General features: G+C 40.4%; 1 protein-coding gene across 1 annotated transcript in view; it reads right to left on the bottom strand.

The window, feature by feature from the left end:
- Positions 1-16,350, bottom strand: part of XKR4 (XK related 4) — a 228,020-nt gene that overhangs the window by 85,426 nt on the left and 126,244 nt on the right. Inside the window, exon 2 of the mRNA XM_054635390.2 lies at positions 5,074-5,273. Coding sequence (XP_054491365.1) covers positions 5,074-5,273 — 200 coding nt within the window. The remainder of the gene's footprint in view (positions 1-5,073; positions 5,274-16,350) is intronic.

Raw genomic sequence — 16,350 nt, 5'->3', positions numbered from 1 at the left:
TGCAATGGATCAGAAGTTCTTAAAAGCAGGACTGAAGGACAGAAATGGGCTATATAATTGTAGGAACCCCATTTCCTTAGGGAACAAGTGTAAAAACAGGAATGGCACTAGAACAAATGTGTGCAGACTGCTGATAAAATTAAAAAGTCAGGACAGGCATCAGCAAGTCTATGTCAATCAGAGAAGCTTTCAATGGTGTATTAGATACTAAGGGTATAACTAGTTTTAAGATTGTAATCAAGTTATGAAATAGATTATTTGACATGATTGCCTTCAGTCAGGAAGTCCTCTCCTGGACTATCAGAAACAAGGGTATGTTAATATGATGCCTCTATCCTAATGAGCTAAAATGTTAGGTAAGATAACATTACATACAAGATAACATTTTTAAAATTTGCAAAAGGACCTGCGGATCAGTTTAAAAGTCATTTCCAGAAAACACATTTACTCCATAGTATATCATACTTGTTGATCCTTGTCACTGGAAATCTGTTTTGCCAAGTATCAAGCAGAATCTGTAAGTATAGGTTGCTCTGGTTTAGTTTCTCTGTGGAAAGTTTGGGTGCTGGACTGCTGTGGTGCAGAACCTTGGCAGCACAGAGAAAAGTAATGGCAACTTTCCCAGAACTCAAATGCTGTGCCTGATTTCCATACAAATATATATTGAATTGTATAAAATACTGCATCAGAATTGTGAATTTTATTTAGTTATCTATTTATAGAGCACGGCAAATGTAGGCAGCATTTTACAGAGCAATCCAAAATTGCTGTGTGGTAACAAAAAAGAAAAGCTGTGCAAAAGCATAACGTTGTTCACAAAAAAATTGTAGACTTAAATGATTTTCAGTTTACTGTGCTGATATGAAAAGTCTGAATTCCTGATGCACAGCATTGAGCTTTGCCAGAGGATTTTTATAAACAACTAGTGAACAACATAATTTGCTTCTGCCAGATAAAGTTAGAACCTATCAGCCATGTCATAAACTGCTATCAAGTCTGAGATTCTTCTTCAGCTCAGGCAGGAGCAGCAATTTTTTTGGAGTAGAAGCACTGGAGAATGGTGCTTGGTGGCACTGTAAACATTGTATACTGGCAGTGGTGTCAGCATATAAAGTGTAGGGTTTCCAACAGAGTTGGTAGAAAGTGTGAAAATGTTTGGCCAGGGAGATTTCCTGGAAATGCATTTTCAGCAGAATCCAGTAGCTCTGTGGTGTGTGGTGACTTCCATGAAACTTGATGAATTTATAAACTGGTCTGAACTTTTCGTTTTGCTTCTGGCACTACTGTCAGTCCCCATTAAGAAATGCAGCTTTATATGACATAAACTTTGATTAGATTTTGATTAAGCTTTGATAGAGACTTTGATTAATAGCACTGTATGGAGAAACCAGAACAAACCTCCCAGGGGCTGATGAAGAAAAAATTGTCAATGCAGTAAACAGGAATGAGAAGCTAATCTATAATTTAAGCAATGTGTTAATTAATACAGTATAAATAATGAAATCTGTGGTAAATCCAGGGAGTAATCTTGTCTATCTGCTCATCTAGGTGTGGTTAGAACAACATATCTTGAATAGGAAAGTAGTATCTGTATGATAACTGTATGATGGGAGTCTTTCCAATCAGATGGTCAGCAGGATTTTTTTCTTGCTAGAGTTTACTCATTTTAAGATGAGAAACCTTTTTAAAACGGCATAGTGGGAAAACTGAAATAAGTAAAAGAAGAGTGCCAAGGGATGGTTGCTAGTCTGTGGGCAGGACTCCAAGATGAGGTGCCACATAAAGGGACAGCCCTGACCTTCCTTCCTCACCGTGATGCCATGTCCTCCCTTGCCTCCCCAGGGCTGGCATTACCCATTGTTGATGTCCCCCTGTCCCAGGAAGCTTGGCTGTGCTCAGAGCAAAGGCAGGAGGGACAGACTCCTGTGAGGAAAAGAGGAAGGAATTACCTATTTCACGGCACATCAGTCAGTCTTCTAGAGAGTAGATATTTCTTCAAACTCAAAGGAATCAGCAGAGTGGAAAAGGTGGATGTGATAGGGGTATTAGCACAGCTCCAGTTTAGCCCACTGTCAAACTGAAGTTGTTCGGCTTCTTGAGAACTTTGCATCTAGAAATCATCAGCTTCCCCCACAAGCAGTTTCACTCTTTCCACTCAGGTGAGACCTGGATGCTGGTTGTAGGCAGAATAAGAATGAACATTGCCTCTTAATGTGCCAGTTTTGATGACATCTTAAGGAAGAATCAGGGTTTTAGATGACAATTTGGCTATTGTGCTACTATTACTGGGATATCCCTGGATGAGGGTGCAGAAGAGAGATGCCACTCCATAAGGTCTGTCAATGGCCTCCCACACAAGCCTTGCTGTGCTGCAGGGTCATGATACAGGGGACACAATCCTTGCTAGAAGCTTACACTGCAGTTTTAAAATTCATGCTTGGGGAGTCCAGGCAAGTGCTAAAGGATCCCTGTGGTGTATCCTCAGGGCTTTTGAAGTGGTCTGTACTGCAGTGCATGGGAGATTGAGGGGGAAGGTTTTGCAGATATTGCACAATATTGTTCATGATCCCCATAAAGATCCATGGGCAGGTCTGCACATATGTCTTCCCTTGATTAGCAGGACTTAGTTACTGCAATAAGAAATAGTCTGAAACAAGCCAACACCCATTACAAAACTTGGAATCTTCAGTAATGCTGATAACATTCTCCTGTTGGGAATAATGCTATTTTGTTGCAATTGGAATTGAAAATATAGAATTTAATAAATAAAAATACTTAGAAGTTTTTCTTGCTGTAATTAATGGATTAATATTAGAAGTACCCTGCTTACAGTCCATTCATTTCCCGTGCCAAATTTGTGCTTTGTGAAAGTCATAAACTCTTAAGAACACAGACCAGCAATGTCACTTAACAATTCTATTAATAACTTTTTCCTGTGGGACAGAGAACTAAAATAACAATAAAACCAATAAAAACCCAGTAGCATTCCCTAAACAAAGAAAATCAATCAAACACCCTGTTTATTGATCCATGTTGGAAATCTCTCTAACAGGCTCAGTGAGTGGACAGCTAGCTGAAGAAAATACCTTATGGCTGGGACTTTTAAAACACCCATTTGTAGCATGATACCACTGAGAAAAATTATGCTCTTCTTATGCAGCCTTGCAGCTAATCCACCATCCTATGGTGCAACGCATTAGCCTTACCATTTCTTCAAGAAAAGAGAGAAAACAGAGAAAGGATTTTCACAGCTAGCAAGATGCTAAAACATGTTAGCTTTTATCATGAGAGTATAATGGTACTACTGTTTAAGAAAATCCAGCATCTTGTTTAATTTTCTTTTTTTTAAGTTTTTTTAAATTGATCCTTTTCTCTGTGGAAGCTGGAAAAATATGGGGGAAGAGAGCATAACTAAATACCATCAATCTTCTCAACTGAAATCCATAATTATAGTTTTTATTACTTTCTGGTTTCTGATATATAGGTTTCACAGAGCTGATTACAGGGTGTAGAAACCATTTTTGCCTTTTAAATTGAGGCATTTCAGGTCTTCTCTAATTAACCACTTTCAGAGTGTATCACAGGCTGTGTCTACTCGCCAGGCTCATTTCTCAGAGAGAGATCTGTTATTGCACTAAAATGAGGACAAGAGGCATTCTGTATTAATAGTTTATGAAGATAGCTAAATTACAGCTGACCATACAGTATTCTGCCTATGTTGTTCTCCTAAGTCTTTCTCTGGACTCACTTTTTCTGGGGAGACAAATCTTGAAGGAATAATACCTTCTCTGCAATGATAACAGTTTGAGAAATTGCAGTAGGAAGTGCATAGGCAAACTTACTTGTACAGAGCACCAACTAATTAAAATAGAAACTTTGGTTTTCTTTTCCCATTAAGGTGGCAGAGTTTTAGATCTAATGAAACAAAAAACACAGGAAGAAGTACAGCTCTTAAATGCATGACAGTTCAGAGCTCTGTAAAGCCTCTGATTTATCCACAGGAAACTGCCCAGGATCAAGATCTTCACACAGTTACCCACTTTGTACCCAATCCTTTTTTAGCCAATCAGACTCACTGCATGTTACTCATAATAAGCTAACCAGACCCAACATTTTCTTGGAGCAAGGAGCTGTCACATTTTCTTCTTGCACAGTGGTAAGCACATGAGCTGTTCCTTAAAAGCAAATGACAAAATTCTGCATTTCCTTCCTGCCTCTGTCCCTCTCATTCTCCCCTCCTCCCTTCACTCCTCACTGCCTCATGGCATTTTTGTCACCTTCTGGATTCCAAGTTCACATTCACTTCGTTCCCTTGCTAAAAAATTCTGTCCAGGTACAGCCATAAGGCAAAACAATGGCACAATACAAAAGGACAGCTGTCAGGTAGCCAAAAGCAGCATGAAAAAAGCAATATTGAGTGAGATATTCCAATATCTGTATCACCGACTGACAAAGCCATATAGTAGGACATATGCATGCATTTACCATTTTAGAGAAGTAACCACACTTGCTGAAAGCATCAACCTTAGAAGGAAACCCAGAGTGTGAGGGAATGAGTACTGCTGGAGAGATGATTTGTATTATTTCAGGTAAGCACGGCCGAGAGCTGATGGGCATAAACATTGGCATTATCTTCACAGAATTGCTGTTATCTCCTGTGCTGTCTCCTGCTTTGCATAATGCCATATGAACCTCATTACTGCAGTTTGCAGGGTTTTGAACATTCACAGAAAAAAGCATAGGGAGAAGAGTAATAGTTTGATTGATGCAATTTTCACATTGGCCCAGTGGATAATCAGAAGAAGCCCTTCTATTACAAGGACATGCAGAAAGCAAAACATTTTAAATCCTACCCACAACCCAGGGCCATTAAGAAAGGCTAAAAAACCTCTAATAACATAGTCTTTCTTGACAGAATTATTGTTAACAGCTAAATAGCAGCTACCAGGCAAGATCTGCTCTTATGCCAGGACTACAAGGCACACAGCAGTCTGAACGAAGGATAAATATGTATGCGTGGAAATTACATCTTCCAAAAATTATAAAAAATAAATAGATTAAATGAACCCCTACCTTGGAGAGCCTGGAGTGTACGAGTCTGTACAACAATACAGAGTTGCAGGACCAGCTGTGGTGCACTTTCCAGAAAGGTGGCTAGCAAATGCAGCATACTCACATCTGCATACTCATACACCATTTTCCAATAAAACCGCCATCTGTCATTCTCTCCACTCTGTCGACTCCGGATACCCAAGTACATCGTGTGAAAATACCTGGAATGAAAGAGAGTGGTTATAGAAGCACAGAAGGATATTTTACATGTTCTACTTCTGCTTGCAAACAATGTTTTGTTCAATGTACTTCAAAATAATGAACGCTTATTTAAAAAGATCATTGTATTTCAATTTATAATAGTTGATGTGATAAGAGTAAACTAAACTGAAGACAAGACTAGCCTTTATAAGGCCATTAAAAAAGGTTAGCATTGACTTATTTGTTAAATAGTATTTCTTTCAAGGACCCAGTTTTCTAATTTGGAATATACAGATGATATCTTGATTATATGGCCTTCCTGAGAGGTTTTGCAAATAATGAGAGGAACAAAATGGTCTCTTTAATGAAAACATGCAAAGAACTAATTTTTTTTTTTCTGCATAGCTGTATTAGGACTTGGAGAACCACCTGCACTGCAACTCTGAGGTGGTCTTAGCCTGTAGTTCTGCTACGGCTGAGCTTATTGTCCTGCTTTTCCCCCCATCTGACACACTGAGTATTTCAGATACTGCCAAATGTATCGTGGTTTTTTTTTCTCATAGTTTGATTATTTTAGTCAGAGAGAAGATGTAGCTGTGAGTTCCTATTTTAGAAGGCGTGGAGATGTGGCTGTGGGTTCCCTTGGAGATCAGAAATGACTCACTATGGTAGCTCACCATGCAGCTCACCATGCAGCAGCAGCAGTAAGCAGCAGCAGGAGCCAGGAACCCAACAGGCTGCTGCTGCTCCCTGTAGTAACCAGCAGATAAAGGGAGCAAGAGGCAAAGCCCCTCAGCTCTTGTGCCCTGTGCAATCAGCAGGAAAAACACCTGGAAACCTGCTCATTAGCTAGATTTTGGTGGGTGCAGGAGCAATGAGTGGTTTTAGGAAGCAAGGGAGGTCTTCTGAAGGCTAGTACCCAGATGCTGTGATGCCTGTGGTGACCCTTGCAGAGCGTGCAGCAGCCTCCCATGACACACCTGAGTCACAGCATAGTGATCACTCTGGGTGGCCTTTGATCTGCTATGTTATTCTGATCTGATCTCAGATATTCTGTGTCAGAAAAGCTCCCACATTGTTCCTGAAATTTTAGTTCCAAACTAATTAAGGCTGGCTGAAAAAAATCCCCAGTCTCACTTAATGAAAAATTTTGAAGATTAAGGTGTTGGCTTGCATCAGGGTGCCTTGTGTCCTGCAGTAGTAGCCTGGGGGGCTACTAACTGATGTGGATCTTTGTTTCTCCTTTTCTTGAGGTATCTTTCGTATCCTGTTCCTGACATCATTTTCTTATGATATTTTTAATATGTTTTCACAGCATTTTTTTAAAGTGAGATCCTATTTTATAATTAAAAAAAGTTTAGTAAATTTTAACCACTTTCAATATGAATTGCTTTAATTAGTTAATATAAAGTATTTCAGTATTTCTTCTTTCCACAAGTTCTTGTCTTAAAACCCTTTTTCTAACTGGTGGAGCATGGTGAATAGTGAAATCTCCTTTTACAAAGGTTGCATGCAACCTCTAATCTCTGCTCAGCTGTAACTCTGGAGGTGTCTTATGCTGATGAGAAGACTTTTGGCTTCTGACTGGCAAAGAGCCCAAGACTTGGTTGCCCCCTTGAAGAATGACCCAATGCACCCTTGGACCCACTGCACACTCTATGCGGAGCAGCAGTTTTTATTCAGGAATATTCACGAGTCAAAACCAGGGACTAGCACAGAGAAACAGCTGAGAGGACAGATCTGAGCCTGCAGCATTTCTCTTGACAATGCACATCACAGCAATATAAAAGGAAAACACATTAAACTCACATTTAAATTAAAATCACACCAGGTGGCTTTGAATTTTATCAAAGTCCCGTGTGGGAGTGAAGCAGCAATGAGCTGCTCAGAGATTGAGACCACAGAGGTACAGTAAACAAGATACCAACTGTAACTTTCATGCAAAACACTGAGAAGGTCTAGAGGGGTCAGAGTATGATGGGATAACTGGGCCTCTCTGGTGTCTTTGGGGTTAGGTAAAGTGGAATGGCCTGCTGCCCAGATCTGAAAGCCACTGAGCTGGAAAGGCATCTTTTGCTGCACAGTTCTGTTAATGGGGTCCATTGGACCCACTGGTTCTCAGTCACGATCCATTTAATTGTTCCTGGACCTCTCATTAAAGTCCTGCAGCACAACAGGGACAGGAAAGGCTTTTATTTCCTTCTGCAGTTTATTGTTTGGGTGGGGTTGGTTTGTCCTGCCTAACATGTCCTCCCAACGGGCACACCTTGGAATATTGCACATAGTGGGACCAGACAGCATCTTCAACACCATTCTTTTAAGATATCACTAACCTTTGCTATAAATTCCTAAAGGAGCTGTGGCTGCTGAAAGTTGTGCCAGGAGGCTCTAGCTCTGCCAGTGGAGCCATCTGCAACTTCAGTTCTACAACATTTGTACAAAAAATACTTTTCCTATTACAAAAATGACATGCTGTGGCAGGTGAGGACCCCTAGGGTTCTTTACCTGCTCTGCAGAGTGGTTGTGCATGGCAAATATGTTGTGATTAATGAACCCGTATGGAAATATTTCCTCTCCCATTGCACTTTATTGTGAAATGCTGGCAGTGAGTTATTGGGGACTGGGGAATCATTGCTCTTGGTCTACTTAGCTCTTTGCAATTTAAACACAAGACGTACAGGAGGAAGATACTTTCTGGTTTTACACACTGGGGACCAAATTTCAGCCTAGAGTGATTTTTTTTTCTGTCCTTTCAATTTTGGCCAAATTAATTGCAGGCTGAAATTAACATTTACACACATAATTACTGTCACTGATTTATAGGCATAATCAGGTGATTAGACAGCTAAACATTCTGATTTGCATCCACAATTAATTGCACCAGCAATTGATGTTAGGTGTGCAAATTAGCAGTTATTAAAATAAAAAGAAGGTCTAATAAAATGATTCATATATCAAAGACACTTTTTTCTGATTGTGAAATATAGAAGAAAAAAAATGGGAGAAAGTGCTTTGTTGTAGTGGCTTCCAAATATAGCTTAACACTGCAGCAATGACACATTCCATTTTATATATATATGCATTATGTAATTCCACTTCAGACACCCTCACTGGAGGCCTATTGTCAGCAAATGCCATACAGACACAGTCAGAGGTAGTTCCTGATTTGAAGGGTTTTTCTATTTTGGTATTCTGGTATTGTTTTGGTAGAAATTCACATTTTTATGTGAGTCCAGGTAGTGACTCTTATATACAGTTATTCCAGAAAGATATAGGAAAAAGCAGTATATAGTTCTGCATTGCAAAATATCTTAGGTAAATTGATGTCAATGAACCTGAAAGAACAGATGTGAATGTCATTTTTTTGGTTGTGATTGCATTCAGTCAACTATGGTCTTCTGCTGGTGCTTTACAAATATACAAAACCTGCCTATCCATGTTCCCAAAAAGCATTTAATTGATATGTAAAGAGATGATAAACAGTGAAAAATTAAGAGTTACAGCACCTGACAAAAAAAGGAAAAGAAACAGAAATGGGGAGTGTGGTAATGATACTGCCATCTAGCAAAGTAACCACTTTGTCTAATAAATCAAGTTTATCTTAAAGTCTCTTATTTCACTAGAAGAGTAAAACCAAATAAAAATACACCACTTCACCCACACCACAAAAAGACCCTACAATTTAACAGCTCTCTTGTTTTTGTAGAAGACCTTAGACATAACTGATTTTCTTAGAGATTTTGCAGTTAGAGGATTATGAAACCTCTCATGTGAAGTCAGACTGGGAGAGTTGAGGTTGTTCAGCCTGGGGAAGAGAAGGCTCCAAGGAGATCTTATTGTGGCCTTCAAGTACCTGAAGGAGGATGAAGGTTATGGCTTCAAACTGAAAGAGGGTAGGTTTAAGTTAGTTATAAGGAAGAAATTATTCATTGTAAGGGTGGCAAGACATGAAGAGGTTGCCCAGAGAAGTTGTCAATGCTCCATCCCTGAAGGTATTCAAGGCCAGACTGGATGGGGCTTTTAGCAACTTGGTCTAGTGGAAGGGAACCTGGTCCAGTTCCAATTCCCTGGCCCATGGCAGGGAATTGGAACTGGATGATCTTCAAGGTCCCTTTCAACCCAAACCATTCTTTCAGTCTGTGATTCTATGAAATGTACTATAAAAAAGCAATATCAAAACATTTTTATTTTAAAATTACTCTTTTACTCTCTCTTTTTTTTTTTTTTTATGAAGACAGATCACTGCTTGGGATCTCAGTCTCAATGATGATTTAAAAAAGTTTATATTCAGAATTAATACAATGGAGTGAGAAGCACTATATCACTGATAATCAGATGGCAACATATATATCTTTATTTGAGTCTTAACATCTTAACCTTTGAAGGAAGTAGAGAATTTTTCAGCATTTAACTGTCTTAATTTATTTCAGTGCATCACACAGCACAGTATACAGACCTTGATAAAGTATAACCCTTAAGGATGTGAATCTGAGACAAGACCAAGTGACATTCTTTTTCCATTATATCAGTGATGGAAAGCAGTAAAGTAAAAGAGACAAACAGAAAACCAGGCTACTCATTATGTCCACAATAGGGTCTAAGATGCAAGACAAATAGAAATAAAAAATTGTCTACATTTGTATTGGGAAAAAATGTATTTTGGTTATAGGGAAACAGACATACATTCTGATAGGACAGTGGCTCTCCAGTATTTCCAAAATCCAGAGCCCTCATTTTGCTCCAGATTCACATACCAATCTTGAGGATGGTCAGCATAGACTGAGATACATACATTTGAAATAATTCTGGTAACAATTCACTTATGATTAAAGCATGCCTACTTGTGTATTTAATTGAGATGAGGTACTGTAATTATACGATAATACCAAATATTTATAGGAGTGCTTTCCATGTTTAAAGTGCTGTACGACCACTGCTTGATTAACTAGGATGAATGAAAATAATCTTACAGGGTTTGTTCCTCAGGAGTTGGCAGCTGACCAACCTAATACCCTTCTGCAGGAGCCAGGTATAACTTTCAGTCAGCACACTAAAATCCAGCTGATATTTCAGAAGCCCATGATTGGATGTACCTTTTTCTTGTATGAAGAAAATTCTGACTCCTCTCTCCCTTATTCTTAAAAACTTCTCCCCAGGTTTTGCTCCAGTACAAGGCAGACAAGGAGGCTCCCAGAATAGCTACCAAACAGGAGACAAATCCTCAGAGTCAGTTATTTGGGAAGAGTGTTTAGGTGCCACTGGCACCTGTGCTAAGGATTTCCAACCTGCCTACAATTCATCTCCTCTTTTATAAAAGACCTTTGGTGAATATCCTGGTATCATTGAAACTACTTTTGGCAGTGATTTAACAGAGCTTGAGTTTTCCCCAATTTACTTCATAGTATCTGGGTGTTATTTATGTCCATTCCTTCTAAGGAATTATTTCAGAAACTGCTTCACAGACACCATTCTTTTTCATACAGATAGCTGAGGCTTATTATAAGTGAAAAAGAGAAACCAAACCCTTATTACTGGTGATCTGTTGTTCCCAAGCATGTAGGACTTGACTGCTCTTGCTGCACCTACTTTGGCTCAGTCAATGTCTTCCAGTCTTCTGAGCTCCTCTGGGATTCTCACCCCAAATTTTGTTATTTGGTTTTACCTCCATTCTTCCAGTCCCATAACTTTTGAAAATCTTTAGCTATAAATTTAGACTTTTGAGATTTGGAAAAGTTATGTTCATCTGCTGCTCATTTAGACAGCGTGCACAACAAGTATGTGCATATGCAAGTGCAGAGCCATATGTGAGTCCAGTCTGACTATGGCTCTGAGCACTTGCTACAGATTTTCACCATAATGAAATTATCCATCTGATGATAATATATACAGCTCTAGAAAAAAAAATCTTCAGTTTAGAAGTGTCAAAGACTACATTGTTACCATGTGCTTTATCTAAGAAGTCCTTCGGATGATACACATGAATAAGAGACCATTTGCATTCTTTGGAAAAATGAAATTATTCTGATTTCATGCCACATGTAGTCCATTTTATTGCAATTGCCTAAGTCTGTAGAGGATGCCTGCTTGTGTTGCCTGCTTATGTTGCATAATCCAGTAAAGAACTTGTGAGAAGACCAAAAGTCATTAATGGCTATTTGGAGCAGTCCTAGACATTTATTCTGGTGCCTAATTTGCCCCTGCATCAAACACTATATTAAACAATTTAGCCATACCATAAACAGTTGTTATTTCTATGTTTGAGGTGTAAAGGATAAAAATCACTACTGCAGAGCTACAAATCAGTAGAATAAACAGCAATTCAGATAAGTGGTATTTTCTTCTGTTGCTTAGTTACCCAAGAAAACTTAACTGTGTTTGTATCTCAACAGTATTTGCTCTGTTAAATAACAACAGATTGTTCTATTTTACTTCTTATGTGCCTTTTTCTTAGGTGTGCCTGAATACTTAAATAAAAAAGTTTCTTTAGAAGGAATACTTACTGCATTAGCAGTACATGCTAATGCTTATTCTTTTTGTTCTGAAGAAACAAACAAATCCCTTCAGTTTTGATTCCTTATTCTAGGAAGGAAAAAACAGCCAACTTTTAATTTTCCAATCAAATTATTTTTGATGCGACCATTAAGGTTTAATGTGCAAAAGGAAACTGAAATGCATTCTGGAGCACAGCAGTGACAAAAACTTGTCCAACTAAGCATGGTTCTGGCAATTTACCAACAGTCAAAAGTCTGGACTTAATTTACTTTGAATTATGAGTGCAGCATCCTTATCTGTGTCACTGAGATGAGATCCATGTGAGGACAGATCCCACTGGGGAATATTTCATCATAAGAGACATTAAAAGACTGATTTCCAGAATATGCATACCCTACAAAGATAAAAACCAAAATCCATCTCCTTGTATTTAATTTTACTTTGAAGTATTTAAGATATCAGAAAAATCACTGCTTTATTTCCTATAACATAAAGCAAGACACTTTATGAGCATAAACAAAATGATTACATCTGTTTCATTACAACCTATAAAGCATTCCCCAGCATCCTCTATGACTGGGTGATCCTTCTCAAATGGCCATGGGTCATATTACAGCAGCATTTTATGGTCATCTAAATTTTTATGGCCATCTGAATTTAGCTACTTTATGAATTCCCCAACTGCAGCCAGTCCTACCCAGCACTTTCCTTCCTTTCCTGACACGTGCAAACTGCAGACCTCCAGTTTGTGAACCAGTGGTGGGGGGAGATGGTTGGACTAAGTTGGACTAGGTCCAGGTTTAATGAGGAGAAGGCAGGCAGGTCTAAAGAAATATCTGATGCAGCCTGCTCCCCTACTAACTCACCCCTGGGGTTCAGCTGCTCAGCCCCACAGCTCAGCCCACTGTGGATTCAACCATGTGTGAGGTGACAAATCTCCAGGAAACAACTCCCCAGGAAACAACTCTCCTTGTATTGGAATGAGGTGCAGCCTGGATGCTTGCACTGAGCAGCATGGATGCTGGGCTGTCCTCTGCCAGGACACCTCTAGCTTTACAGTAATTTAATGTCCCTTCCTTTTCTCTGTACCCTGCAGACTCAGGTGAGGCAGGCAGCAAACCCTCTTCCTCTGCACACAGTGAGGTGATATTCCCACAGCATGCCTGGCACATGCTGCCAGATCAGATGGAAGTTCCCCTGCATGTTTGCTGTTTAGTTTAATTGTTTCCATGTTTCTCCTGTCAAAGCTGGGATATTCCCAGGATGCACTTGCCTCCCAGGGCTCCCTATCAACCTGGAGGCTCTGTTGTATCCCAATCCCTGGTGAAGTCCTGTGCTGCCCCAGCCATGCCTGTGGTGCTCATCCCTAGGTCAGCTTTCCCCTTGGACAGTGCTGGGGACAGACAGAGCTTGGTGGCCATGGACCCATCGGACAGGCAGCTGATGGTGCCACTGCCAGTGATAAGGATGGCATAGCCTTGTCAGGCAGTATGACACATCCACTGGCCACAGCTCCTCTAGGTGCTGCCCAGATACTTCTCAGGAATAAACATCAGTGCATTTTTTTGCACTATCAACTCTGGGCTAGAATTGAAAAAGAGAATGCAGAAGTGAAATAATAAAAAAATTCACAGTATGCTGCAGATGTGTATAGCTTTTTTTTTTCACAGTTTCTTCACCAGGCATTGCCACTGGTGCTGCATAACAGCTGCCTTTCCTGTTTCAATCACGGGACAAGGACATTTAGACATGTTCAGCAGCACAACTAAGAAGTTTTACTGCACTGTCATTTCCTGCATGGCATTGCACACCTGTGTGCTCTTTAACTACAGGCACTGCTTCATCAGAAGCTGATGAAATTGCTTTGGACCTCAGAGGTTCTCAGAGGCTCCCTTGGTTTCCACTTGTGGGAAACACTGGAGTTTCTTATATATTATCAAGGCTGCAGCCCTGGGAGTGATGTCAGTGTGAGATCAGACCCCTAAGGGCAAGCAGCTTCCTGAGAGATTAGATTAGATCTGCCCTGCTCTGTGTCCTCTGAGAAGCTGAGGGCTTTCCTGCTTTGTCAAAACAGTCCTTATGGGCTTCCTGAAGCAATAGTCCACTGAAGCTCTTAGGAAAACATGGCTCTGCTGGTAAATGCCAGGGCACTCTAAAGAGATCAGTTAAAATCCTGACTCACAGCCTGCTCTGCAACTATCTCCATTTGGTTTCATTCCTGCAACCTTACATGGTTTTGGGGGTGACCAAGTGGAAGGCTATACCTGTACTATGAAGATGAGCTGTGATTCCCAACCAATAGTGGTTTACAATGATTTTCTTTCTTCCCTTCTCCTCCCTTCCTCCCCATGTCATATTTTTCATTTGCTTCTAAGCCTGTCTGCCTCTTAGTCATCCTAAAGCACCCCAAGAAGTGAATCCTGGTTTGCCTCTGTCTCAGTCAGGAGATATCAAGAAGAAACAGGGATCAGAAAAGCACAGAATCCCCCAGGGAGCTCCAGGCATTCCCTGGAAAGGCAATTAGTCATGGCCAAGGATCTGTACCATGCAGCTGTCACAGGAATATAATCATTATCATAGGCATCCTCACTTCACCAGCCCCTGGGGCTGCAGCAGGAATTGAATTGTTTCCCTGTTCCCTCCAAGCTCTGACAGACTTATGATGACAGCCCTTGGAAATGGTCCTGAGACCTGCCATGTGAGACAGTCAAGGAAGATGCACCTGTGTCCCAACCACCTCTTTGATTGCACTTGAAGAAGGGACTGCTTGTGGAGGTAAGAGTGGGCACAAGCAGAGAACAGTGTTTCTGGCTTCTCAGCTTGGGGTACCAGGTGTACATCCCAGATCTCTGGAGAGGCAGCCAGGCAGCCTCCCACCAACACAAAAGGAAAAGGTATTAAGAACCCTTTGCCTATCTTACCACTGTTTTCACAGGAGCACACTCTGCAAACCTGTGTTCTGTGGCTGCAGCCTTTGCAGTCTGGAGACAGGCTCTTCCCCTGGGTGCCAGTGTTTATCATTCACACTGCACACAGGGAGATGCTCAGGCCCCTCTGGGACAGCTGAGTTTCTCCCAGCATCCATCTCTCAGCCCAGGTCCACAGGGACATGGGCTATTTATTGATCTGAACAGGTCACAAGGGAGGCTTCAACACAGAGGTGCAGCAGCAGAGCAGCTGGTGAGGCAAATACCCTTGAGCACTCCTGTGCCAGTCACAACTGCACTGTAAGGGAACCCTTCAGTGCTCCAGTTCTCAGCCTCATGGTCAAGCTCACCACCGGCAAGAGGGAATACCTTTGCATGGGTATTCACAAGAACCCACACTGTTTGTTGCTTTCCCTGATGCCTTTGATAAATTAAGTAGACTGATCTGCCTGCTGATTATGCAGCCTTCCAGTGACAACTTTCACAGAACAAGAGCAGACAATTGTGATTTCTTTGATCTAGGAAAGGGAAAAAATTGCATTTTTAAAGCCAAGGAGATGCCTGCAGTATCTTTTGCAAAAGTCAGGAGAAGCGACAGTAGTACAAACACTAGAGAATCACAATGGCTCGGGTGGATGCTATATTTTATCCCCACAGACAAAATGTAATGTGTTTCCCTCCATATAAACATCTTTCTTTCATGACCACTGGTGTGTGCCAGGATGAATCTGGGTTGTGTCACTCTAGGGGCCTAGCATGTAATTTCACACTGTGAAACAGCAGGAGCTAGCTACTTCCACTAACCAGTAAAACTGAACTATTGCCAACCTTCCCCTTCCTTCCTCCAAAAAACCTTCCAAATTGCTTATAAGAGCTTTTATAGGACCTGCTTGCTCTTTCTGGCTCAGAGAAAACACACATCTGAGAATTCTGTTTGGAAATATCTTGCTGTAAATAACTTTTTATTCATCCTATTTATATAGCAGTCTCTGCTTCAGCTTTTTCTTTTGAAGTATTCAGAAGAAGCCATTAGCTAATCCTGCAGTAAAAAACTCCTAATAAATTGAATGGTCATTGTTTGGATGGAGAAATCTATAAACACTCAGAAAATAATGTGGGATTAGTCACTCATTAAGATATAGACAGGCAGTACCGGTGTGATCTTTATGTGATATTCAAATGGCTGGCAATGTTATTTAAAAGGAATTCAGCCTAACTTCCTCTTGGTGCTTATCAGTTGTCTGGACTAATGGAGAGGGGTCTTTAAATGTTGCCTGCCTGAAGAATTTTATATAAGAATCAATTCAAAAACAAATTTGCCAGCAAATAGCATTAGTAGGGCTGAAAAGCATCTCACAAAGGAATGGTCTTGAATACCAAGCTGAACACCTCAACATGCACTATATCTGTGTACTTTGCAAATCTAGTATTCAGAAATCTTAGGAATAAAATTTCTGGCCTGGGTTTTGCCTAGTAAAAAGCTCTAGGGCAAAGGACAGCATTTTCATGCCAGCCTTTCATCAATTCCTATAGGTCAAATCCAAAGGGTGTCTGTGAGAAAAAGCACTCAGGAATCTAGAGGGAATTTTGCCAGTTTACAGACCTCCTAGTTTGCCCCTTATCAATATATTATAGAAAAAGAATAAGGGATATCAGAGGTGACATGTTGGCAGCATAC

This window comes from Agelaius phoeniceus, chromosome 1, assembly GCF_051311805.1.
Source record: "Agelaius phoeniceus isolate bAgePho1 chromosome 1, bAgePho1.hap1, whole genome shotgun sequence".
NCBI lineage: Eukaryota > Metazoa > Chordata > Aves > Passeriformes > Icteridae > Agelaius > Agelaius phoeniceus.
The sequence above is the reverse complement of the archived record's forward strand: the minus strand, read 5'-3'. Positions and strand labels throughout refer to the sequence as shown.